The 27,914-nt window shown below is 37.6% G+C and overlaps 1 protein-coding gene and 2 pseudogenes across 1 annotated transcript; 2 read left to right on the top strand and 1 right to left on the bottom strand.

Moving 5' to 3' along the window:
* The first annotated feature begins 14,821 nt into the window (after nt 1–14,821).
* On the top strand, nt 14,822–22,135 carry LOC122303503. Its single transcript, XM_043115311.1, has 3 exons — nt 14,822–15,274; nt 19,385–19,465; nt 21,613–22,135. The coding sequence occupies exons 1-3, from the start codon at nt 15,116–15,118 to the stop codon at nt 21,997–21,999; spliced, it is 627 nt and encodes a 208-aa protein (XP_042971245.1). The 5' UTR covers nt 14,822–15,115; the 3' UTR covers nt 22,000–22,135.
* On the bottom strand, nt 17,808–18,396 carry LOC122305530 (annotated as a pseudogene).
* Nucleotides 22,136–22,286: 151 nt separating the features above from the next.
* On the top strand, nt 22,287–27,760 carry LOC122303504 (annotated as a pseudogene).
* The last annotated feature ends 154 nt before the right edge of the window (nt 27,761–27,914 follow it).

The raw sequence follows: 27,914 nt of genomic DNA, 5'->3' as shown, positions 1-27,914 counted from the left end.
GGGAGAGTTTGAAGCATTAGCTTGTTGCTAAGAAAAAGGAAATGAGCTGAGGTAAGGGCCTTGGTGAAGATTTCTGCACACTGATTAGATGTTGGAATGTAGTTGATTTGAATGTCTTTGTTTAACACCTTCTCCCAAATGAAGTGATAATCTACCTCAATATGCTTGGTATGAGCATGAAATACGGGATTGGAAACCAAAGCAATAGCACCAAGGTTGTCACACCATATAATTGGAGGTGAAGAAAGTGAGATTTTTAAGTTACAAAGAAGCATCCTTAACTAGTATAGTTTGACTATAACTAGTGTAATAGAGCAACTTTGCCTCTGTGCTCCTGCGAGCTACTTTTTAGCACACCATAAGATGAGACATGGACCAAGATATACACCAAAATCAGTAGTCGACCTATGATCATCAAGCGAACCTGCCTAATCTTAGTCACAATAAGCATATAGTGTAAGAGAGCCACGAGAAAATTAAAGACCATGAGTAAGGAAGCCATTAAGATATTTGAGCACTCTCTTGGCAGCAATCCAATGAGTGGTTATAGGAGAATGAAGGAACTAGCACAACTCATTTGCAGCATACGCAATGTCGGGTCTTGTCAATATGCAATGTCGAGTCTTGTCAATATGCAATATTGTAAGGCACCTACAATTTTTATATATTCAGTGCCATCAAGAAAGGGATAACTATCATGCTGTGACAACTTGTTTCCATATGTAATAAGCGAACAACAAGGCTTGGCTCCAACCATATTAGCCCAGTCCAGTATATCTAAGATGTACTTTGATTGGCTGAGATGAATTCCATTTTGATCCCCATAAGCTTGTACTCCAAGAAAAAAATACAAGTTGCCTAAGTCTTTGACAATAAAGTCTTTGTTAAGAAGATGAATCAAGAGTGAAATATGAGACAAATGCGTGCTTATGACAATTATGTTATTGACATACACAAATAGGAAAATGTGAATATCAACTTGCTGAAAAATGAAGAGTGAGTGATCAACTTGTGACTCCTTGAATCTAAGGGAGAGCAAAACCTATGAGAATAGAGTGTACCAAGCTCAAGGAGCTTGCTTTAGTCCATAAATGAATTTTTGTAGCCTACATACATGGCTTGGAAATTGAGGGTGTTTAAATTCTTGGGATTGCTCCATGAAGACAGTTTTTAGCAAAGTGCCATGCAAGAAGGCATTGGAAATGTCCAGTTGTTTAACTGGTCAATTGAAGTGAGTGGCAAGGATCAAGACTAATCGAATGGTGGAGGGTTTAATCACTAGATTGAAGATCCTAGTGAAGTCAATTCCATCACGTTGCTCAAATCCTTTAGCAACAAGTCTTGATTTGTATCAATCAAGGCTACCATCTGACTTTTGTTTAATTTTGAAGATCCGTTTGCAATGAATAACATTGTGGTGGGTGGGACAAGGACAAAGTACCCAAGTCTTATTTGCTTGAAGAGCATTGAATTCAGCAGTCGTGGCAGCCCTCCATTCCTCAGTTTTAATAGCTTGGAAAAGAGAAGTAGGTTCTTTGGGGAGGAAGGTAGTGTGGTAGGCTTTAAGTGGATGCTTAGTGGAGTAGTAGAGATGATAGTCAGAGAAGTTTTTGGGTTTGGAGGTTCCTACTTTGGCTTAGGTAACCATGGTGTGAGTGGATTGTGGTGGTGATGGGGTTGGGGTTGGGGTTGGTGTTGAAGTAGCAGGTGATGTAGTGACTGATGTAGTGGGTAGAAGATTAGGAGTAGATTAGTTTTGGGCAGAACTTGGAGTGGGGATAATGGGTGAATTGGATGAGGGAGAAGGGGAGCTAATAGGAAGAAATGAAGAATAGATAAGAGAGAGAGAAGAAAAAATACCTATGAAAGAGTCCTTGCAAGTCAATGAGTGAGAATGAGTCACATCCTTTGCTGGAAAACTTTGCTCATCAAATAAAACATTTCTAGAAAGACATAGTTAGAAGTGGGTTTAAGACAACGATAACTAAGGTGATTGGAGCTGTAACCAAGAAAGATACACTTCTTGATTCGAAACTCCAATTTATGTTTTGTGTAGGGCCTAAGCAAGGGAAAACAGGCACAACCAAAGACTTTTAAGAACTTGTAGTCAGGAACTTTGTTATACGACTAAGGAGATGGGAAATTGAGGACTGAGGTGGGAAGTCAGTTTATGAGGTATAAAAAAGTGGTGAATGCATCAACCCAATAGTTGTGTGGTAAATGTGAGGTGGCTAGAAGGGTAAGATCAATTTCTATTATATGGCGATGTTTCCTCTCTGCAAGTCCATTTTGTTGGGTTTTGTAGGGGTAGGAAAGTCAATTATAGATGCCAATGTGCCATGTTTTTCTAGAAAATTCTGAAATGAGGTGGAATTGTATTCACCCGCTTCATTAGTTTGAAAGTTCTGAATTGTGAGAGACGAGATTCTCCACTAAAGACATAAACTTGATAAAAAAATAAGAGAGCATCATATTTCAACTTGGGAGGAAACAACCAAGTGTATCGAGAGTAATCATCTACAAACAAGACATAGTAATGGCAACCACTATTAGATTTTATGGAGGATATCCAAACATTAGAATGCACAAGTTCAAGTGGACAACAAGATTATCTAGTAGAATAAGAAAATGACAATTGTTTATTTTTTGCCATTAGACAAGGCTCACAAACATAAGTGAAATTTTTAGAACCAGTGATAGGTAATTAAGAATTATTGAGTGCAGGATAGACCACATCTACTGCTAGATGACCGAGTCAATTATGCCAAGTTGGAGGAGAAGTTTTGACACCTAGAAATGCTATGAGTTGTCATGGATGATTGAGAATCAGAGTCTTCAAGTGAATGGGATATAAGCCACCTTCACTCCTTTCTTGTAAGATGATCTTCCCAGTGTGGTTGTCCTTCACAAGATAATAACCAATAGTGAGCACAAAATAGCAATCATTATCAAGACAAAACTTTTGTACAAAAAGAAGATTAGCATATGCATGAGGACAATAAAGAACATTTCGTAGATGAAGAAGAGAGCCATTGGAAAGAAAGGAAGATGAACCAGTGTTTGGAATTGAGAAGTTGGATCCATCGCCAACAATCACTATATCTTTGCCTTTAAATGGCTGATTTGTGCTTTGATTCTCAAGATTGAAGGTGATATGACTGTTGGTTGCACTGTCTGCAAACCAAGGTTAGTCATCTTCCTCAATGTGAATGGCATTAGATTGAGCTACAAGGGCAGCAAGTTTGGAAGGTGGATGGCGTTCCTGATAAGCATAATCTATCAAGTGGTAACAATCAAGGGCTTGATGATTCTTGTTACCATATATTGGGCATGGAACATTTTGCTGATTATTGAAGACATTTGAGCTTTTGTCTGAATTTGACTGCTGTGTAGGGAAGGACAGAGGTTGTTGATTTCATGAATGAAAATTTTTTGACTGGGAGGAGTTTGATTTTTACGAATAAAGGTTTGCCTTGCTTAGTAGAATAAAGGGCAAAGGAACCTCAGGTGAGACATTTTTGGTATGTGAGTCAAGCAAGGTTTCAAAAGTGAGAAGTTCAGCTTAGAAAGGCTTCAAAAGACATGGGTTGATCTCGAGTGGCAAAGAAAAAAACTTGTAATGAAAGGTGTGTAGGAGGGACCACCGGCAATAAAAGAGATGAGATCTTCATCTTCAACGGGCTTCTCAACAACTACAATTTGATCGGCACATTGGAATTGGCCAATTGAAGGTATGCAGTGCAAGATTTAGAGTCTTGATGAAGAGTCTGCAATTGTCACTTTAAATGAGCTAGACGAGACTCGGACTGTGAGGCAAAGCGTTTAGAAAGAAAGGTCCAAACTTGTCTTGAGGTATTGAGAACATACTCTGTCAATAGAACCCCTTAAGTTAGAGTGTCATTGAGCCAACTCACAATAAATTGATTCTTCTTTGTCCAAAGAATAGAATCAGGATTAAGTTTAAGGGTGACATCCTCTGAAGAAGTTGGAATATATTGAGTTGGGCATGGCTTTGAGCCATCAACTACTCCCAATAGATCATAGGTGCATAGCACATGAAGAAATTGAGAGAGCCTTTGTGAACTGATAATAGAAATAATTAATAGATAATTATTCTGATCGAGTTTAATATAAATGAATTGAGTGATATTGGGGATAACAAATGATGCAGGGGAAAGAGAAGAGTTTTCTGCCACGAGAATCGATGGGGTTAGCTTTTGTGGCTATGATACCATTGAAGAATTTCACAAGAGGAGTAAATTACAGTAGTAAATTGTTACCTTTCATTAATGAGATTGTACTAAATATATACATGTTTGTATAAGTCATTACAACAGTAACTACAACTATACAATCTTGACAATAAATCTAAAAATGGAAAAAAAGAGCAAGATCAGCTATTGATTATGTAACGGTAGAATTAGAGGGATTTGGGCCATCTAACGAGCTGTCTTCATGTGAAGGATCTATGTAATCAATAGGCTTAACACATAGAACTTGTGTGTGTGTGTGAGAGAGAGTGAGAGAGAGAGTGAGAGAGAGAGAGAGAGAGAGAGCAGTTCACATGAATAAAAGCTTCGACACTTATTCTTATGGGCAACACGTTTCAAATGATCATAAAAAATAAGAGTAATTTATGCCTATCATGAAGTTTCATTTTCCATGTAGTTTTCCCTTTGCCAATAGAAAAACCAAACAAGTTTGATTGGGAAGCTTGAATGTTGAGGGCATAAGCAGATCAATTTGCTTGAAGGATCAATAAGCGGCAAGCCAAATGACAACATCCAAACTGATAGGATTTACTTGTTGTGAGAGAGGGATTTTCAATATTTATTCAACACTTCACAGTTGAATAGTTCCATCCGCTTCCCTATACTCCTCAAATCTCTAAATTTTAGGAAATCAACATAACTTTTTGACAAAATAAGCACTTCATCTAATTTCCTATTTTAAGATATAGGTTTAGGATGTGTACAGTGACTTTCTATATTTAGAGAGTCACTATTCATCCCCTAAATCAGTTTTTATGTATATTTTATAGAGAATTGTTAAAAATGAAGAAATAAAGTAGTAGAAATAATAATAAAGAAAGAAAGAAAAATTTATTTTAATAAAATAGAGAAATTAGATAGGAAATTAGTAGGCCTGCAACCCGACATTGTAAAGTCGGTTTTGAACCCGATCCGACCCAATGGATCATATCCAAGTAGCCAACCTGAACTGACTCGACGCAATCAAAAGCAAACCGGGTCGAACCCGTATGACCCGACTTTAGAACCACGGTCGTTATCAATGCTTCCAGAAACATAAACTGATTCCAATAATCCAAAGATCTACAGACCACGGGAGAGGAAGAGAGAGAAGTGGTCTTAGGATTGAAGTAAGAGAAGATCTCGACCTACCCAGCACTGGCAGCGACAGCGGCGGCAACAGATCTGTAAACGGCGGCGTCTAGCTCGAGCAACGCTACGCTAAAGGCAGGGAAGCAGATCTGTAAACTGCGGCGTCTAACAGCGGCATCTAGCCTCTTCTCCTCTTCTCTGCATATCAAAGTTAATCTATAGGCTTTTTTCCGTTTCTGCATTTTCCTCTTCTCTTCTCTGTATAGCAAACCCAAAATTTATGCAAGATTTCTCTTTCTTTTTCAGGGATTTGTCATTGACGGTTTTAACATCCAGACGAAGGGAACCTCTTATAATGCGGATGAACCTCTTACCGTGGCGAGTTTCGCATTTTACCATCATGGACGACGGCTCAAAGTCGCTGTTTGTGATCTCGGCCATGGAGAGTTGCTGGTGGTAGGCCTTTTCGGCTGAAATAATCGACGCATACGAAGAAAGCATGAAATGTATTCTCAGGTAGGGAACGAAGTTAGTCTTAAACTTTATGAGATCCACGTTCAAAGCACTATCAAAACGTAGAGATGCAGTCAAAGAAATCACCTGCCCACAAAAAAATCCCCTGTTAGCAATGTTGTTCATACGATTTGAAATTGTTATTTTCCTTTACCTGGGAAACGAGCCTGTTGAGATTGGTGTAAGTGGATCTTTCAATGTCCAGGACTCCAGCGATCTGCAGCAAATGTCCAGGACTCCAGTGATTTGAGTGGGTTCAAATACCGTTCGATATTAGTCGGATTTGATGGTTGTTGAAACCGACCTTTACTCAACCCGACTTTAGCCGGTTTGACCTGATCGGATTGTGCGGGTTGTGCGGCCCAACGGGTATTTTGCACAAGCCTAGAAATTAGATGTAGAAAGTTTTTTTAAAGATGAGTAAAATTTATGAGAAAATGATAGGAAATGTGATTTCTAGCTAAAATTTAGAAAAAATTATAGAAAATCGGATGTGATATTATTATAATTTTTTTTTTAATATGAAAAAGTTGTATTTTTTGTCTTTTATTTGACAGTTTAGGAAAGTTGTAATAACTAAATGAAAAAAATGAATATTTAAAATTGAAAAATGTTTATTTTAGAATGATGTTTGGAAAAGAAATTATAAAAAAAAAATTGAAATAAGATTAGTCAAAGTGATTTGTATTCCTAGACAAACATTAGAGATCATAAATATCTTAATGACTTATAAGCTACTTGCACACGGGTGTGACACGTGCATAGTTGGTCGTAGATATACTGAATCTATTTTTTTCAAAGGAAGCAAGTAATCTTCATTAAAAAAGTAGAAAAGATGATATATGAGGAGGGGGTGGAGTTTCCTAACAAACACCCCAAAACAATAACAATAGTGCAAATAGGAGGATAAAAAGAAAAAAAAAGTTTGGTGACCAATTTCTTGATCTTCACCTATATCTTACAAAGAGGACGCCATCTTAAAATACGGTAATAAGCTGTTCGCAAAAAGATGTGAACAATGGAACAATAATTGAAAGCGATGAGAGTGGCGAGTGCACTGTTATTTGTTATCTTGATATGATTTTTGGAGAGATATGCGGTCTCTTTTTCGAGATCACCGGTTAAGGAAAGCGATAACATAGTAGAAAGTATGACATCAGGTGGACTCATCTGCAGCCAGTGATCATCTGCATCCTTGCACTCTTGTGATGGCGTGAGGCAGCCATGCACCAGTGGGAAGGAGAGGGGTGGTCTAGATCTGGAAGATCTTTGCTAGATATAGCTGCTGGTACGACGCGTGCAGTCGTCGAAGCGTGGAGGTGCGTGAAGGCCACACACGGCAACAAGCTGTGCGCGAGGTCAACGCGCCGAACATTTTGACGTGGCTCCGCTCCGTCCAAGTAGATCGATGGCTGTAGGATGGGGTGGTATGACGTGTGTAGGCAAAAGGTGATCGGAGAGCAGCAGATCTTACCAAAACTGAACCTTTGGAGAGAGGAGGGAAACAATACTATCTTGAAAGTGTATACATAGTGCAAAAATGGATAGGAGAAGGAGAGGACCCTCCTCTCCGGCAACGGCTCTCATCGAAATGAGTTTTTCTAGAGAGAATGATGACGAACTATCTCTCTCTAAAATCCAAAACCTTGATACTTTTAGTTTTTATGTGGATATATTGAATTCGGTTATATATTTTGTGATTTGCTTTAAGGGTGGGTCTACATTGACCTGATGGAGATGTAAGAAGGGTCATCCACATTGCCACTAGGAGGGCTAGGAGTGTCAAGGCTGAGAGAACGATTTTTGAGTGCTTGCATCGTTCGGATTGTGATGCTTTGGGTAAGGCAAGGTCACGGAGGAACAACCACTTGCCACCTAAAAGTTGACTGAGTTGTTGGCAAACCCTTTAATTTTAGAGAATGAGGCAAATTCCTTGATTGGAGGGGATGAGGCAAATTCCTTGAATTTAGGGGATGATGCGATTTGAATGAAGTTGACTAAGTTGTTGCTTCTTAAAATTAGAAATTTTATTAATTTGTTAATTAGTAAATTTATTTCATTAATTCTAGGAGTTTATTGGGATTGTTTCCCTTAATTTTAGAAATTTGATTTGTTATTGGATTGAGATCTTAAAAGAAGTTGATTGGGGAAGGACTAGCCAAACCCTAGTACTATTTATTTCGGTTTTGTATTGTAATTCAGGATTATGCTATTTTTTTCAATAAGAATTTCTCAACCAAATTTTGAGAATTGAGTACTAGTCTGAGTTAATCTTAATTTTCATCATTCAACCATTCTAATCTTGGTGTTACCTCGAGGTAACCCTATATTCATCCACCCAACGCGACCTTAAACGCTTGAGTGCGAGTGAAGCTTCCATTAACCATTGGGGCTCCCGCTAGGCCATTTCTTTTTATTCTTTTTACATCATTTTTTAAAACTTTTAAATATTTAGAAAAAAAAGAAAAAAATTTACAATATTCTTAAATAATATTTTTTTAATTTCTAAGTAAAAATAAAAAATAAAAAAAATAGAACGAGAAGCTCCAATGGAATTCATAGCTTTTTCCTTATTTTAAAAGTCACCGTAGAATTTGGATTTATTAATTGCTTTAAAAAAAAATCTATGCAATTCATAAAATGATCAAATCTGTCTTTTTATCGAACTTTTGTTAACAAATCGTTAAAGCTACTTGTTGAGAATAATTAACTTGAGTTATGGAGAGTAGTATTTTATAAATTCTATTAAAATTGATTTAATTTTTTTAAGTTAAGATGAATTTAACTTTTTATGTTTCAATTTATGGAATATATTGACATAAGTTTATTTTATTTTTAATTTTTTTTTATAAGAAGTTGAAAAAGTGGACAACCGTGGATGTCGGATTCGGAAGTGTGGTGGAATGTGATAATCCTGAGATTTAAAGGCTGAACCAAATTAATATCTAACAGTCTTAAGACTTTTGGATAAATGATTTAGTATTTAACAATATATATCATGAAATCTATTAGATCTATTTTATAATAAAAATAATTTTATAATCTAAAATATCACATTAAACTATATCAATTTATAAATTTATTTTTATATAATCTCTTTAAAATAAAAAATTTTCATACATACATATATATATATATATAATATTTATATGCAAAGAATTTCACTGAACTCGGTGACGTTTCCAAAGTGCCACTGACCTGGAATATTTTATAGAAGGAGATAATATTATCCGTATGTCCCTTAATTTCAACCTCGAGTTTGGGTATTTTGCCGTTCATCCAGCCAAGAGTTGCGGCAACAAGTTTTCAATTGTCATAGGCCGAGTGGTACATCGCCTTTTGCTCAAAAAACCAAGCTTTGCCCTTTAATCCTTGTACCAGATTCTTCTACTTGGCTTTTAGCAAAATTATTCTTCATTTCAACGTTACCTGCAGGTCATCTAGCTACTTCCAATTTCGTAGCAGCGGCCCTTTTGACTCGATTGTGGGTCTTTGCCTACTTATAATAAGAAAATCTTAATATAGCGCCATTTGAAAATCCTTATCCCACAAACCATCCATTTATCATAATTAAATTTATAATATTTAAATTTTAGAATTTCTTTTTTAAACTAACTTATGACACAAATAATATATAGGATAAAATTTTTAAATAAAATTATTTATTAAAAAATAATTTATACAGATTTCAAGGTAGACAAATTTTGCATTAGGCCTTCAAAATAAGCAAAATATTTAAATTTTAAATTTTATCTTTTAAATTAAATTATGGCACACAAATAATATATAGGATCAATTTTTTTAAATAAAATTATTTATTAGAAAATAATTTATACGAATTTAAAGGTTGATAAATTTTGCTCAAGGCCTTCAAAATAAGCGAAAGGTGACGATTTTTTTATGAGAGCTTAACATTGCATGGCGTGAAAGACGTACAGGCATTAATCATCACGAGGTGCTCCATCTATCTCGTTTGTTTTTAGAGGAAAAAAAAAATAGATAAGTTGAGATAAATTGAATAAAATATTATTAAATTATATTATCTTTATATTAAAATTTAAAAAAATTAAATTATTTATTTTATATAAAAATTTAAAAAAATTATAATAATTAAAATAAAATGAAATGAGAGTTTTATAAAAATCTATATCTACGGATTGTTTGGAGATAAAATTTACTATAACAGATAATTTTATAATATCTCATGACTTCACATATCTTACAATATAATGAAAAAATTTAGGTTTTGAGGAGGTTGAAGATTATACCTCTCTTGAGAGAAGATCATTCTGAGTTATTGTGCGTGATAAAGTTTGTATGTATGAAGTCCCTGTAAATTTGTGAAGATCTTCTCCTTATATAAAAGTCTATTTTTTTGGAGTGATTGAATCCAACTTGTCTTATGAGCTCCTTTCATTTTAGGAGTCTAAGTCAACTTGTCATATTTCTTCTTGGCTTTGGCTAAATTTTTGACTTTATCTCTTCGTTTATTTTTGGCGATAGGTTGGACCCGATCAATTCTATAACAGTTGCCTACGATTCTTAAGGTTGATTTGCTCAACAAAAAAGTCTTGAAAATCTTCAAGTCAATCATTTGCAGAACAAATAAATTTAAAAAAATTAGTCATTGGTTTTCTTGTTTGTTTTATGCTAAGCAATGAAGAACTCAGTTTGTAGAGATAGACAGGAGATGTGCTCGATCAAGCTAGTGGCGAGCATGGAGCTTGGTTTCGGTGAAAAATATACTAGATCGCATTAGGTGCGAGCCCGAAGCTCAGCTTCGATGAGAGATGTCCTCGACTGCATTAGGTGCTAGCGTAGAGCTCGACTTTGAATTTGTTTATTTGTTTGAATATTTGCCTAAGAGATTGTTTATTGTCGGTGAATAGTGCATATTATCATGATTCGTTTTTGCTGTTTGCTTTCATGATTAGTTGCATGTGATCGTTTATTATCAACAAATAGTGTTTATTTTCATGCTCGCTTTTGCAATTGTGGGTAGTAGTGGATTTTTTACCCCTTGGTGTAAATCGTCGTTTGATGTTCCCATCTTGGAATTGATGTTAGAGTTTGTTTACAGTAACTCGTGCTTAAGTGATCAAGAAGACTGTTGACTCCCTAAGTCCCCATTAGGTGGTTGCCGAGCTTGTTGACTCGTTCTCAAAGGAAACTCGTTCGAGGTGGTTGTGGAGCTCGAAGGCTCGTTCCTAAAAGTAACCCACTAGCTACAATTGTGGTGCGAGTATTATCACTTGTCATTTGCTGGAGAAGACGCTGTACGAGGGTTGAAGGCCTTTTGACTTGTGTGCCCTTTTTTAGGGTCGTGGGGTCTTTTGACCTGCGCGCACTTTTTATGATTGAGGGTCGTGAGGTCTTTTGACCTATACACCTGTTTTCCTCACTGCGAGTCTTTAGACTCAACTTTGGGGTTGTTGTTGTTCAAATGCACTATTGTGACGAGAGGCTGAGTTCAACTGCACTGCTGTAGTGGGAGGTGGAGTTTGACCGTCTTGAGAGGTTTTCACCGAAAACCAAATAGGTTAGCATGATACAAATTACAAGTTTGAGATTTGTCAACTTGAGTTATTTTGCTATAGTATGATGAAGGTTTGGGGGTGCCTGCAATACTGAGCAATCTATTATGATGAAGACAAATTACAATGCCTGATATGGACTTTGTAATTGGTGTTCTGTGTCGTGTGGCTTATTTTCAGCAAAGTATATTACCCAAGCATGTAGTCCCTTGGATTCTTGTGAAATCTCGTGGAGTTTTGGTGGGGGAAATCTCCAAAAATCAAATTTGTTAGTGAAAATGAAATTAAAATAGCAAGTTTGGAAAAGACAAACCAGGACGATTTAGTTGTTTCTTTAAGTCTTCCTTGACTAAGATTGTTTGTTACTCAATATTCACATCTTCTTTAGATTAATTTATGTACTAGTGTTTTGCTGCATACCGCCAATGAGCTCTATGATCTCTTTTGAGACCAATGGACCTATGGGCTTTGGTTGTCGGTCAAAGTTTGGTGGCACTTATAGCGGGCGCCATGCCTATATGTGCCTTTTGATTGGTTAGTGGGTTAATGCCTGCCAACTTCGTACTTAGTTTGTACGGGGTCTAGGTACCATGCGACTTGTGTAGTGGGCAACTTGCTGTTTGAGTGGTTTGTTATGGGCGAGTAACTAGTGTGAGAGCAACTTCTTACGAGTGAGCAACTTATTGTGGCAAGTGAACTATTGTGGGTGACCAAATCCAACTAGACTGAAGGGTGGGAGTAAACCCAATGGAATTCAATCGTGAAGAGAAAACCAAGCGGGATTGAAGTCTCTGTGGTGAGGAAACACGCTATTAGCAAGCAGGTAACGACAAGAAATGGTTCTGGTGGGCAAAACTTTTGCTACAAGCAAAGGTGAAATTTGGTGAGCAAACTTAGTGGGAGTGTGGCTTGAAGTAGCGACCACTGTTGTCATTGCTCGGGAAGATATGGTGGTAGTGAAGCAACGACTGTTGCAGATGGAGACAAAGAAGTAAACGGTGCATGGCTCACTGTTTACTATTTTGGCATATTAGGCACCGAAGGCACCGTTCGGTGCTTTTGTTAGGCACCTCCCCACCTCCCTAAAATCATGCAGCAAATTGCTGCATAGTACTGATCTGCTCTCCTATAAATAGGAGAGCTTAAGTATGTGGAGAGTGCAGAAAAGGAGCGCAGAAGAGAGAAAGAAGAGAGGAAGAGAGTGGGTGAGCAGAGAGAAAATTTTTCTGTAAAATCATTTTTTATAGTGAAATTACAGCAGCTGTGGACGTAGGCAATTGCCGAACCACGTTAAATTTCGTCCCTCCTTTATTTAGAATCGTCTCTGTGTCAGAACAGCTCCCAACAACGACTTGGCAGTTTCTCAAAGGTGGAGTATGGCTTCCCTACAGTGACCATACCTGACGTGGAGTGGTTCCCCATTCGTGTGTTGTTGCTTGCCATGAGGGTAGCAAGATGTTGCAAGTTTGCCACCATGTGCAAGGTGTTGCATGGGGTGAGGCTGGTGAGCAATTGTTCGTTATAGATGGCCTGGCGAGATGCATGGTGTAGCTAGGCTAACTCTGCTTGCAGGCATACAGTGCAGGTGAACACCTGTGACTTTTGGGTCCGTGAGTGCCTTGGCGATAGTGGGAAACGCCGATGAACTAGGCTGGGTAGAAGTGGTCTCCGTGGGTGAGGGACTTTGGTGTCAAGCCACTTTTGTTAGGGCCAACGACGAGGCTGGACAGTGAACAAAACCTCTATGGCGAGGAATGACGTTTTGGTCGGGAACCACCACGCTAGTTACAGAAGACACCGGTAAGCTAGGTGGTGGTTGAACTGGTTTCTGCGATGAGCAACAGCTAGCGTCGAGTAATCTTCCTGTTGTGTGCATTGGCGAGGATGGCAAGGAACACCTTGGTGGTCGAGAACCGCCACTGCAATGAAAGAAGATCACTACAAGTTAGAGGGTGGTCAGTGACGTGCTCGCTAGTGTATGGATGTCTGGTTTTGGTTGTCCTTCAATGGCGTGCATCCTTTGCTCACACTATGCCTAACGTGAACGACTTCCATGGTGGACTCGCCAGTGACAGAAAGCACCAACAATTTTGGTCTCTACCGATGGTATCCTCGCCAATTCACATACACATGTGCGTGGGCCTTCGGCAACTTGGTACTCTTTGCCCACTCTGTGCACAATGTGCACAACACTCCAATCCGGTGAGTTGTTGGCAGAAGTCTTCACCGTTGTTGTATCACCTGTGGGTTACCAGTGGCTACAGGTTCTACCTAGTGAAAGAGCCGGGTGCATGTTGTGCACCCCTTACGTGTGTTGTGCATGGTATATGCGCAGTGTTCTTCTGCACCAGAATGAGGTCTGCTTCTTGCGTTCTTGCTCTATATATATATATATATATTTTCATTCGTTGCAGTGTTAAAAGAGTAAATAATAGGAAATAATAAAGTTGAGGAGATCTTATTTGGTTTGTCGAATGCGATCTCGTGAGTCAAAGAATGTCCTTCTCCCAATTCTGGTGCAGAAGATTAGTTGATCTCACGGACAACACTAACTATTAATGCGTAAATTTGCATGACATACCATAAGGGAGAAAATAATTATTCCCAATCCACAATAATGATTCAAGCTTCGATACGGTACTCTTCACTTTCATCTATAAAATAAATAATAAATAAATGAATAAAAATAAATAGAGAGACACAAGGATTTACTTGGTTTGGTATAAAAGCCTACGTCCACGGGTTGTTTGGAGATGAAATCCACTATAATAAGTGATTTTACAATCTCATGGCCTCGCATATCTCACAATACAATGGTCAATGAAGGAATTTAGGATTTGATGAGGTTAAAGATTATGCCTCCCTTTAGAGAAGATCCTTTAGAGTCCTTAAAAATTTCTAGAGATCTCCTCCTTATATAGATGTCTATTTCTTTAGAGTAATTGAGTCCAGCTTGTTTTGTGAACCTATTTCCTTTTAAGAGTCCGAGTATATTTTCTTTTAGAAATTTAAGTCAACATGTTTTATCTTTTTAAGACTTTATCTCTAGACTAAATTCTTAACTTTATCTCTCATCTTATTTTTAGAGATGGGTTTGATCCTGCTAATTCTATCGCAACAATTAAAATTATTAAAAACTTTAAACTTTGCATTCCAAACTTAGTAAAATGGCACATTGTATACTCTGAGTATTAAAATTCATACTTTTCACTCTTATTTATTTCTAACCAGAAAAATGGATGAAAAATAAATCAATCTTGATATTCTTCATAATGTATTGTGGAAGAAAGGGAGATGTGGAAATTCATGGGCCGAAACCTACAGTTCCTCTTGCGGGTTGCTGCTAGCCTGCTACTTTATGGACCTTTAACCTCCATCGTGTAAACCGTAAAACCGAAGCCCGATTCGAAAAAAACAGAAGCCAGTGAATGGTGGGAGCCGAACAAGAGCTGACGTGTCAAAGCATCCGGGACAACCCTCAATTTCTTCCCCATCGCCGCTGCTCTTTCACCTCTCCTTCCGCGTACAAACACACACACACACGGAAACGCAGAGTCACGCACCTTCTCTTTAGCCTTCCACAAACAAAAAGCCTCTTCTTATCACACTTTCTTTGCCCATCCGCAACTCCTTCCCATTAGATATCTTCTGCCTCTCTCTTTTTTTCTTTACAGGTAATCGAAAGAGAGTCAACAGAAAAGGAGAATTGAATTGTCATTACCATCCATGGGGAAGAAGAGGAAGTCGGACGCCACGCGCATGGACGAGGTGGACCGTAGCATTTACACGACCTTCTGCAGCGCCGCCAACTCCCTCTCCCAGCTCTACACCCAGACCATGAACCACCAGCGCCTCTCCTTCCAAGCCGGTGAACGTCACGCTCTGGTTCCTTCCTCTTCCATTTTCCTCTGCCTTTTCTTATTTATATTTTGTTTTTATGCAAGGGGTTGGTCGGATGGGTTTACTTTGTTATTGTTGTTTGCCTGTTTTATGGTATTGTTTTTGGCATATATTAGTCTGTTTGTAACCGACGAAATTTATTGTTCTACTCTACATTTTTTTTGTTCCTAGTTTTTGGGTTTTTATAATAATTTGAGCTTTTTATTTGTTTTAACAAGCCATCTAGTTGCATTGCTTAAAAAAAAAAAAAAAGCCAACTAGTTGTAGTTGGCATTGTTATATGTGGCTCTTATTTTGTTGGGTTTAAATAATGAAGAGACTGGGATGGTATATTTCTTTTCCTTTGATTTTCCTGCATTTTCTCTGGGACCCATCGGAGCTATTTGATATTCTGTCATTTGGTCGTTGTTTTCCCCTATATATTTGCTTTGTAGTAGTTTTTTCGTGTTCTCTTATGGAGTCCATGTCTCAGTTAACTTTATTTTACCGATAATTCTGCATGGGCTATTGAATTAGATAAGAGGCTTATGGTATTTTTTTGTTCTTTTTATAAGTAGACGCTTATGGAGAGGAAGCATGCTAGTGCTACCATACAAAGAACATAATATGTACTCTAGTGCGAGACGAGGAATGCTTTTATTTCAACGTTTCAAGGCTCTTGATTATAAACACAAACCTGAGTTTTTGAGATCATTTGTCTTTGTTATATCAAAAAGAAAGTTTAGACGTGTATCAAGTTTTGCTCAATTATTCAGGAGCATATGCTACATTGTTAGATATGTTCTTTGTGTAATCACAATGAAAAAGATCTGATCTATGTTCTTTGTGTAATCACAATGAAAAAGATCTGATCTTTGCATCATTCTGCATAAAGGAGTGTATGGTGTACGTGCTAGGTTGGAAAGATGTAGGTGTTGTTTTTTAGGTATCAATGCTTTAGATAACATGGAAGGCATATTTCCTTGTTTATCCTTGATAAGGATAATGATGAATTTTTTATTCTAACCTTTGAAGATGGTTACCCTGGGAATTGTCCTAGTATTTTTATGTTCGACTGTTTAGCATGCACACACGGGTAGACTCCTGAAGTCTCCTTTAATCAGGAATTAACTCATTACTACAAAGTATACTGCATACAATGTAACCGCACTAAGACCCTTTGATGACACAACACCCTAACATCTAGCAAGCTTAAATAAATATTCAATGAAAACTCACTAGCATACTCAGCACAGTAACAAGTGTCTTAAACACATCAGTCACATGAAACACTTGCTCTTCACACTCTTATCTTAAGGGAAGCCTGAGGCTTATTTATGTAGATTGCTTGTGTCTGTTGCTCAGTTGACTATTTTTTGATAGGTCAGTTACTTGGCTAACTTTCCAAGTTATAGATAGCTACTTCAGGAAGACGGGGAGTGTGGCACTAAGATATTCGAACAAGATGAAAACAGCTTGAAAGAATGTGGAAGAGAGGAGAGAGACCGTGATGTTGAATCTTCTTTGGGTAAGAGTGTGAGGAAGTGAAGAAAGAAGGTTGAAATGGAGACTGGGGTAGTGCAGGGAGGAATCTCTCAACATATTATGATTCTGCCACCGACCTTCACAGTCTCCCTTTTATCTCTCTAGGAATGGTTCAAAAGACTCTCTTTACTCTGCATCTGGCAGCTGGTCTAGCAATCCCCCTAGCCACCACATAGAGTTTAGATCCCTTGAATGAGTAAAGGGTTTTTTGTCCTCTTGTTTCACGTTGGTTCAATTCAAGCTGCTACAATAGAATTCATTGAAAGGGAAGATAGTGCATTCTTGGGGGTGAATAAATAGAGACCACTGCTGCAGGATACACGACAACTTTGGTATCAACCTTGATGAATTATGGTGCAACGGGCTTGCTATATATCCATAGCCCACCCTGGATCTTTAATAAAAACTGGGACTAGGCATGGAAAAGCTTGATTTAATAAATCTTTTCCTAGCCCGAGGTTAGAAATGTGCAGGTACCTTTCCCACAACTGCTCTCTATCTCTCTCTAGATTTTCTTTTCCTCCTTGCTGCTTCATATTTTCTAGAAACAACCCTTCCATCATATCCTCTGTTTGTGATTTTTAAGTGCCTAGCCCATCTAGACCAGATTTTCTCCCCTTTGTTATCAGGATCTTTTCTTCCTTTTAGTCCTTCCTTCTTATTCTCATTAAAGCTTCTAGTTGTTATTTTCAATTCGTATTCCTATTTCCTTCCCTGTCTGCTTGCGTTAGCAGATTTCTACAAGAAACTTTATTGTAGTAATTGGAGCCTTTTTGTACGAGTGTGTGTGTTGCTAGCATACATCAAATGAAGAACTTTATATATCCTATTTAAAAAAGACATTGCTTTCTCTCTCTCTCTCTCTCTCTCTCTCTCTCTCTCTCTCTCTCTCTCTTTCTCTCTCTCTCTCTCTCTATACATATATATGTATATATATGATCCAAATTTCATCTTAAGTAGTGTTCTAAAAATAAGGGAAAATAATCTTGTTTTTTCACCAACCAAACTTTTTCAACAAGTCCCTTGTTCTTTTCCTCATCCGTGTGAAAATGATAACCACACAAGCCAGGACCCATGGAGGAAAGCTCCCACCAAAAATGTTAAATTTCTCGACCCACACTGGAGTTTCCTTCAAAACCAATGTTATTAAAATGGTTATTATTGCAACCCCCACCCCACCAAGATCTTGGTTACTGGTTTCATCAAGGAGTCCTTGGGCTCCCCATCGACGTAAATCACCGATTTGTCTCTGTACATCAACACAGACCATCCATTCCTCAAGTGAACCAGATCGCGAGGCTGCACCCCGACCCAGGATTGAATTCAAAGGTTGACTTGAACCCGTATTTGTCAAGGATATCTCAGAGCTTGAGCTGGTCCTGGTCCCAGTCGTCCAGGCTAGACTTGAACATGTCGATGGCACCCTTACCCTGTCTGAACAGATGGATCTCCACCTTTGGAACTTTGGTCTTCACAGTTCTCGTGCTCTGGCTCTGGTCCGTAGGTTGAGGAGAACCTTCCGGATCCAGACCTGCTTCCTTGATTTCTGGGACTATTTCGGCCTCCTTCTCTGTCTTCTCCATTTAGCTCTGGCCGTCTCGTCCTCAACCAAGTAGTTGGCAGCCATTAATGTTCATCTTAAATAGAGTTAATGGCTAGGATTGTGAGCTAGATGAAAAAAACTTAAGTTTGGACAGTTTCAAGTATTGGATTTCAGTTTTTTAACTACCTCCTAGTTTAGCAACATTTCTACAGTGTCTGTACCCTCCACCATTGATGTTATGTTCTGAAAATAATACCTTTTTTTAAATCAAGTGGCATTACTCCTTAATGGGTGTATTATATTCCATCATTATAAGCAATGCACTTGTGCATGCTTACATAGTAGGTAATGGTTCTGCATTGTGCAGAGAGTTAACTTATAAAGTACTTTTCATTATACTTTTATTGCTTCCTCACTTCTGCTCCAGCTAATACTCCATATATTTATTATAGAAGCTGAGGGTGGACTGAATATCAAATTCTGAAACAGGGGCGACCAGTTATCTTGGAAAATCTGAACTTATAAGTGAAAGCTTCTGAAATTAAATACTTCTAGTGGAGTCTGGGGGGTGTATTCCCAATGTTGATGTAAAAGCTGACAGCATTTAGTTTTAACCCATATAAACACCTGAAGTTTTGTTATGGCACAGAGATTCACATATGTTGCATGTGAATCTTTTGAAATTATCTTTAAGAAACGTATTTTACTTTAACTTCTCGGTAATGTGATTTTAGTTTCTGTTTCATTTATGGCCTTCATAAAAAAAAGGTTTTCTGTTTCATTATAGATACTTGATGGTTTGTCTGTGTGATTCTGTTACTTGTGGATAATTTCCATATTATTGAGGTCAATCTATTTTCTGTCAATATATAAAGTGAATGCATCATATGTCCATTCTGAGTTCAGCCAGAGGTGCAGGTCTTTTTTTCCCTCTTTTGATAGTTGTCGTTTTTCATATTTTCAGTTTTCTTGTAGCCTTTATAGGCACATATATAACACTCTATGTCTCTCTCCTTAATACTTTGCAGGAGAAACTATATCAATGGGTTTTGAGGCAACAAGAAGAAGGATCAAGAGTGACAACTGTGGATATTGTTGCTTATTTGCAGGTTTCTTAGCTTGCCATTAGTTAATGGTTCTTGCTCTGTTTCTTGATTTTATAGAGTTGTGATGTAACTTTCTTAAGTGTTATCCCTTGTGTGCTAACGTTATATCTTTTGTGCTAGATTGTTTCCATGCTTGTGTTTTGCATATTAAATATCTCTTTCTGTTGCCCTATTGTGGCAGGTGTGTTTCATCTTGCTGTATGCTTCTAAATTTCATGGGCTAAGTATTTAGTAGTAAACAATTACTAGGACTTATGAGCAGGCTCCCTGTCTAGACATTGGAAGACAGGAAGTTTGATGAAAATGGGAGGCTGGCTATTGATCATCAATTCTCACATTTCATCACTCAAATCTATGTAGGCTGGGTTCATTGGATCATCACGTGTAATTTTGCAGTCTTATATAGAAGTTTACTATTGAGGGTAGGTCTACCTAATAACATGGTGTTTTGGTTTCTAAGTATTAATTTTGTCAGTGAAGCTGATCAATTTCATTCGAGGGCAATAGAAACTTTTAGTGAAGTTTTTTAAGGCTGTTAAACTTGGTAGAGGAAAAAAGTCATTGGTGTGAATGGTGAGCCATACAATCCTTTGATACAAGGAGATGCACTGAAGATCATGCTCAAAGAACTTAAATTTCTTAATGTTCTAAGTGCCCATAATGCGCATGTGTCTGGTAGACAATCCTTGTGAGCCACTGATGGGAGGCAAGAAGTATCTCTTGTATTTTGAATATTAACGAGTTTGAGGTGCATTTTGGTCCCTAGCCAATTTCCTCCCGTTGGCTGTTATAGGTGATTTGAAACTTGAGGTGTAATTTATTAATTGAATTCCTTTGTTCTTGCTGGATAGCTGAAACTTAGTTGGGTCCTCTACTTTAGCTTGGCATGTAGCGCAGCTCTAACAGGAACCAGAAATAGTTCTCCTTAAAAAATTGTTACGTGCTGGTCATTATGAAGTTACGAACTGCTGGTGTTACAGGAAAAAAAAAAGGGGCATAAACATATCCATCAATGTTTTTTGGACCAAGTGGAATTTAACAAGGGATGGAGGGAGGAGTTGTGCTCTATCTCGTAGAGGTGTTAGGCTTTGATATGCTAATAAAAGAACGCGAGCAGATCTGCCCACCCTACTCTTATATGCACAGCCTACAGTTGGGAGCAATTTAAGGAAATATTTTATAAACTATGGTAGCTTCAAACAATAATTGATTCCCGTTTTGATACATGTTAAAATATGCCACTTTATGTAAGAAGCCTAAGGGTAGGACTGTTTCAAGCCACCTGTCCCAGGACGTTTCTTGGTTTTAGTAGAAAGCATTGTCTGGACATGTCATGTCAGGCGAGGTTATTGAAGTAGATATGAGAAACTTCTATGATTGAAAGGTCTGTTTTTTTATTTTTTATTTTATTTTTATTTATTTATCTATTGATGATGTCCTTTCACATGCTGATTTTACCATGATGGGATCATTAAGAGATGGTTTTCCATTATGTTTTTGGTGATATTCATTGGCTATAGAAATTTGCAGGATGGAGACTGAATAATTCAAATCCGGTGACTTTTATCTTAATATGAGGTTGTAGTAAAGGCATCTGTATGGTTTCTATTATTTTCAGCTACTCAATGTACTATAGTTACCCAGAAGATGAAACTGTACGCACTAACCTCTAACCACAGCTCTCCTTTATTTCTCCATTTCTCTTTCTTTTTAGCCATGAATATCTGGCTATTTAAAGTACTTACCAAAAAAAAGGTCCAGACTTTGTCATGTGTTGAGGAGTTCAAAATAAATGTAATGCTATTCATTGTTTTTCCTAGGAGGCCCTACAGCCTCTTTGTTGACTACCTTGTATCCATCCAATCAGGTGGTGTATAAATTGGATAATATGATTATCACCTTTCATCTCTGAGAAACGTAAGTTACGCTGGACATTTAGATGCATGGTATGACATATGGAGCTCATTGTAATTATATAACGTGGGATTTACAGTAATGATTGCGAGTTGAGTTCATGAAATGGAATGAGATATATCTACGTGATATTGATCATGAGTTTTATATGAGACGTGTCCATGTTGAATGCTTGTACTGCATGTGACGATGGATTAATTTGATGTTCTTGATATATTTTCAATTGTTTCTGGCAGAATGAGCTTGAATATGGAGCAGATGAGCCCCCAATGTCCCCTAGGCTTCCATTTCAAAACCAGCACGCCCAGAATGCAATGCACCTGACTAGTATGGGTGCCCCTGTCTCTTCCAGTCCCTTTGTGAATATAGCAACTGTTGGTCAGGGAGTTCGTTCCGGGCAATCCGATAATCAAGCTAAGAACTCTGTTTTCTCTAATGCTCTCTCCAGCCCAGTTCGAAGGAGCATTCAGTCTTATCATCTCGCACAAGGGGCTTCACAAGGACCTCCGAATAGTGAGACAAACTATTGTCATCTCCAAAACCGGGATACCAACTCCGCAAGCTCAAATGACTGCATGGATATGCATGCAGATAGTCCAGGTGGTCATGACTTTCCATACTGAAAGGATAAATGATCTACTTTCTGTAATTTCTGTTCGGTCAAGAGTCTTATGTTGTTGGAGATGTTGAAGCTGCTGCATATCTTGATAATTCTACTTGTTTATTGAGTTTATAATCGCCAAAAATTTTAGTTTTAAACTATTATTACAAATCAAATCATGTCATTGCAATAATTTAAATCCGATAATAAAAAAAAGAAAAAAAGAAAAAGTGATGTGGCAAATGCAGGGTCAAGTTGTAAGTCAGTGAAAGGAGAAGTTCAAAGAAATGAACGAGGTTACACATTTTAAACATGGTCACCGGGTTTGCAAAATGAATTTTCAAAATGAATGCACGATGTTTGTATACTCGTGATTGTAAATATTATTTTATCTAAGGGTAATAGTCTCCTGATGGGATTTTCATTTAAAATTCAGAAGAAATATTAATATGACAGTCACAGAATAATTTTGAAAATAAAAAGAAATTTAATTTATTTCCACCTTAGATATGGGGTTTTATATTTTTTTTGAAAGTTTATTATATATTTTCTTTGATACATGAATATCAGGTGTCCATTTTTCTAAATTTATTATTCATATAATTTCTGAGAATTTTGTGTAACACTGCTTTGAACGCATGCATCCGTCGTATCATTCATATAGGCCATAAATCCAATGCATTACCCGCCAAAACTGTGGAAGAAACCGACGACTGTATAAAATTATAAATTTCTCTCCAATGCCGCTAACTTCTTTGAGAAGGCAGTCCAAGCGTTGGTAATGGAGAGCAGCCGCAAACAACTCTGTATGCTCTTCATCTTTCCCCTTCTCCTTTACCATACGTCCAAAAACCATGCCGGCCGGAAGGCCTCCTGTATCCCCTGCTCTCCTCCTCATCTTCTTCTCACTTTCTCTACGGAATAATCACTTCCTCTTCGTTAACGAAAAGAGCATCGATTTAGATTCTGCTTAGACGTGATGGGTTGTGCTGTGGTAAAGACCTCTTCCCCGTACTCCTCTCCTCATGATATTGAGAGGTTGAAACTGGAGCATGAGTATGTTCCGGGAGGCAATGGAGGGAGACCCATCAATCACACGCAGCTTCCTAGGGACCCCGCCCGTAAGGTGCTCATAAGGAATGAGGTGGAATATAAGTATATTGTGGGTGCGGTGAATGCTAAAGGTGGTGCTGATGGTGGGGGAGAGAGGGTGGTTGTGGGAAAGGGAGAGAAGAGGAGCGGTGGCAGTGGAAATGTTTCTAAGAGGGTTGCCTCCAAGAAGATTGAAGGAACTGAGCTTGTGGATGGGTGGCCTAAGTGGCTTGTTGATAATGTACCCGGAGATTTGTTGGCGGTTTTGGCTTCCAAGAGTGCCGATTCCTATGATAAAATTGCTAAGGTTGGTACTGATATTGATATGGTCCTTTTGTTATGAGGATATACGGGAAATTTTGTATCCTATACATTTTTTGGGTTGATGTTGCTTCAATTCTATGATAAGTGACATTCTTGGTGAAGAAATCTCAACTTTTGGATTTGACGAATTGACTGATTTAGATTATAGTTTCTGATAAGGGGTAGGAATATATCGAGGCAACTAATTATATATTGAGAGAGGTTCTTGCTCCTAAGAGTTGGAGGTGCTATATTTGTCATTCTTAAGTATTTCAAATAATGGTCCTGCTTTTCCTTGTTCATTGCAACACTCAAATTAATAGAGGAGGGGTAGATCAGAAAGAAGAACTGAAATGGAGGAGGGTTTGGAGTTCTTGGATGGCTGCCTGTAGGAGATAGAAGGATATTGTCTGGAATTAGGTTGGGACTTCTCCAAGTATTTTAAAATATCTTGCCTCAAGATATGTACTACATATTTCTATTTTACTTCTACATAAAAAAAAATTGGGTTTGGATTTTTTCTTTTGCAGGTCGGCCAAGGAGCTTACAGCAATGTGTACAAAGCTCAAGATAGGGACACCAAAAAGACTGTAGCTATGAAGAAAGTGCGCTTTGAAGCATCGGAGCCAGAAAGTGTCTAGTTCATGGCAAGAGAAATAATGATGCTGAAGTTGCTCGATCATCCCAACATCATTTAAAGGACTAGCCACGTCAAGGATGCTGTATAGTCTTTATCTGGTTTTCGATTTCATGCAGTCAGACTTGACCGGGATTATCTCATGCCTTGGTGAGAGGCTCAATGAAGCACAGGTTGGCCTTTTCCCTCCTGCTTCTTGTAGCCATGGAATTTATCTATAGCTATCTGACCCATAATGATCAACTGATTATTCGTGAATTATTATATGCCAAAAAGGGGGTGGAATTCTTGAAGTGATCAGGAATACATCTTGAATAAGTAACAAAAAGTTCCGAAATGGATCTAAGGTGGGAGAGAATTTGAGTTAAATTCTTGGAAGTGATAATGTATAATACATCATTTAAACACGCTTCTGAACTGTGGTTCATACTGATTACTCCAATTAACTGCATCACAATGGTTTGGGTGTTTTTTGATTCAGGTCAAAAGTTATATGCAGCAGCTACTTTCTGGTCTCCATCATTGCCACAAGAATGGAATTTTACACCGAGACATTAAACCCTCCAACTTGTTAATAGACAGTAGTGGTGTGTTAAAAATTGCTGATTTTGGGCTTGCAAATTTCTATACTAAAAAACGGCGGCTTACAAGTCGAGTTGTGACACTCTGGTACAGGTCTCCAGAATTACTGTTAGGCTCCACAGATTATGGCGATGGTATTGATCTTTGGAGTGCAGGATGCCTATTGGCGGAGATGTTTGTTGGACGGCCAATTATGCCTGGGAGAACAGAGGTAGAATGCCTTTGAGAATACATTGTTTTTATACTTCAATTTGGACACCTCGTGGTATTGAGACCCTTCATTGTAGATTTGTTCATCCATGAAATTGAGTATTCTCTGTCGGGTTCTCATGAGTTACTAGGACAAAAGCATCGCTTCTATCCTTAATGGGAATTTGAAGTCACAGTTACAAAGGCAGTAACTCATGAATAACCATCTCTATAACCATCCATTCTACTATAATTACATTCTCTATTCGGTCGTTTCTGAGTATTTACACACACACACACACACATATAGATATCTTTCTATGATTTTTATTCCACTTGTAATAGGAAATCTGCAATGATTCCACCATCTAGAAAGCCCCCTAAATCCAGAAAAAAATGTAAAGATTCTGTTTCCATGCATAATTACTAGCTTTCTTTAAGGACATGCATGCGATGATTTTATACTGGCAGTTTACAAGTTTAGCATGCCTCTGTTGTACACAGGTTGAGCAGCTTCATAGGATCTTCAAACTTTGTGGTTCACCCTCAGAGGATTATTGGAAAAAAATGAAGCTGCCAGCAAGCTTCCGACCACCACCTCACTATAAACCTAGTTTTGAAGAAGCCTTCAGCAGTTTTCCGACCTCTTCATTTGGTCTTTTAACCACACTTCTTGCTCTATATCCAACCTCTCATGGCAGTGCTGCTTCTGCTCTCCAAAGTGAAGTAAGAGCAGACAGAAAGCTCTCTCTGTGTAGTCATTGTTAGTGGTGTAAGACTTAAGAGCTTTTAAGCCCTCGTTTTGGCCAACCAAAACTTTGGACTAAAAATTTAGAAAGTTGAAAGGTTCTGGTGCTGGACAAGAGTTGCATGAACTTATAGATTATCTTTTCCATAAAGTATTTCTGCATAAAAATAAAGTTCGTTACAGTATCAACCTTCATACAGTCTTTGCAAGTCCAGCAGATGACTTTACCTATTCATTAGTCTTTGCAAAACAGTTAAGGTTATCTGAGACACGAAGTATAGGCAATGCAGATACCGGAGTGAACCTTAAATTTTTTTTTGGTTCTAAAAGCAACATGAACAAATAAGTAGCTAAAGAGGAATAAAGTGGTCTTTATGAATTTGTTCTATATCTTCATGCTGCTTATATGAATTACCCGTCATCAAGATTCAACATATTCTGAACTTTATTCTGAATTGTTTTTTCTGCTTTCAGTTCTTTACTTCAAATACATTGGCATGCCATCTTTCAGCTCTACCAATACCCAGGAAAATGACGGATGAATCTAAAACCAGCGAAGGGAAGAAGTACGCTAATGTGAAATTCTTTTCCTCAATTATGCAATGAATGTTGTTTTGGGCAGTCGTATAAATGTGGCTCTGTAGGCCTCAACTTTAATGGTCATGATGTCTCCCATCAGGCTGGTCCATAAGATAATAAATAGAAAGAGAAACTGAAATCATGCAGTTGAAAATAGATACACATCTTATATATAATTATTAAGTTTGTTTTCTTAGAATCAAGTTGTATGTGGGAATTGTATTTTTTTTAACACAAATATATTCCTCCTAACAATTATTCTCTAAACTTTCCTGTTCCTTTCTATTCCAGATTAGAGAAGGAAACTTTTTTTGAATTCCTACAAGCCTAAGTTATCAAAATAACCAACTAATGTCGTCTAAATTCTGCCAAAACCTCAACGGACACTTTACCTTGTTCTGTGAGCACTGAGCATTGTCAAATTCCACTGGATGTACAAACACGATGCATTACTTGGTGGGCCTTTTCATCATACAGGCACATGACTTCTAAAGCAAAAGAATCGTCTCTAACAAAACGTGGTGGTCACCAGGGAAACAAACCGATTGAGCTACCCAGAGGAGCTGAATCACATACAGAGGTAAAATTTTGCACTTTGAGCAACATGATCTTCAGTTGAGTTTATATTTCCATTAACGGTATTTTCAGTTCTTTTATATTTTTTTTTTTTGAAAAAATATTTATTAAGTTTTGAGCAATACAAAATAAATAAATAAATGGAGAAGCCATGAATGTGAAATCAAACTTTCATCCTCACTTTCTCCCCTATTTTCTTATACCAAACTCAACGCAGGGGATAAACACACTTCACTTTGAGGGTTTTTTCAACTGACTGGCCTTCTCCACTATTAAATTTCTGTCCAAAGAGATCATGCATTTTACAATTAGGTCCTAAATAATTACCACTATTTTACAATGCTTCTCCAGAATATGTCAAATTTAACCCATATAGCCAACTAAAGATTACTTTTCTTTAGCAAAGCTGAATTCCCTCTCTTTTTATTCTAGTTCATTTGTTAATCAAATTCAATCCCTTTGAACTACACTTCTTCTTTCATTAAAGTGTTTGCGCTTCTGCTCATTCATACATACACTTTTATTTTATTTTTCTTTACTTTTTGCGGGAGAAGTATGCAGAACCACAGATGAACAGCCAAGAGATGTGGTACAGTGCAAGCAGTGCTTCTTCTAGTATCACAACAACAACTAGGAACGAGGGAAGCCTGCACGCATCCTTATCCCCGGTTTTTCTTTCTAATAAAAAAATATCACCCAAAACTGTGGGTCATCCTAATGCTCTCAAGAACATTAAGAACCATACACTCCTACAGGCCTCTATAAGAGATATCATCAACCCGAATGAAGGCAGAGTGTTGCCTCATTATCGCAGGTCTCTTTCCACCATAGATTTCCGAAGCCTCGATCCAGAAAAGATATCACTAGTTTTTGGATTCGACAAAGATCAGGCCATCAAGAATAACTCTTTTCAACCCCAAGATGCTCTGTAATTCCAAGTTGTTTCATTTATCTTTTTCCTTTCTCTTTGGTCGTGATCTTTATCTTCTATGAACATATTCAATACATAAAACTTCACTACAAGTTACTTTTCTATTGAAAATGACCATGTCAGAAAGCATTTAATTTTTGTAACATTTTTTAAAATTATGTTTAAAATTAAAGGTAGTTATGTAAAATTTGGATATTAAGGATAATACACTAATTTCCACCAATGTATTAAATTCCATTTCGTTGATCATTTTGATTTAGTACTAGAATGAAATATTTTGGTACCAATAATTCCAATGAA

The sequence above is a fragment of the Carya illinoinensis genome, chromosome 3 (assembly GCF_018687715.1).
Source record: "Carya illinoinensis cultivar Pawnee chromosome 3, C.illinoinensisPawnee_v1, whole genome shotgun sequence".
NCBI classification, from domain to species: Eukaryota; Viridiplantae; Streptophyta; class Magnoliopsida; order Fagales; family Juglandaceae; genus Carya; species Carya illinoinensis.
Note: the sequence above shows the minus strand (reverse complement) of the source record. Positions and strands in the feature narration are given on the sequence as shown.

Bases quoted from the DNA above. Each gene is read 5' to 3' on its own strand.
- LOC122303503 (XM_043115311.1), top strand. From the start codon at position 15,116: ATGGGGAAGAAGAGGAAGTCGGACGCCACGCGCATGGACGAGGTGGAC. The intron at 15,275-19,384 runs GTTCCTTCCTCT...AATACTTTGCAG, and splicing joins CCGGTGAACGTCACGCTCTG to GAGAAACTATATCAATGGGT. The intron at 19,466-21,612 runs GTTTCTTAGCTT...TGTTTCTGGCAG, and splicing joins ATATTGTTGCTTATTTGCAG to AATGAGCTTGAATATGGAGC.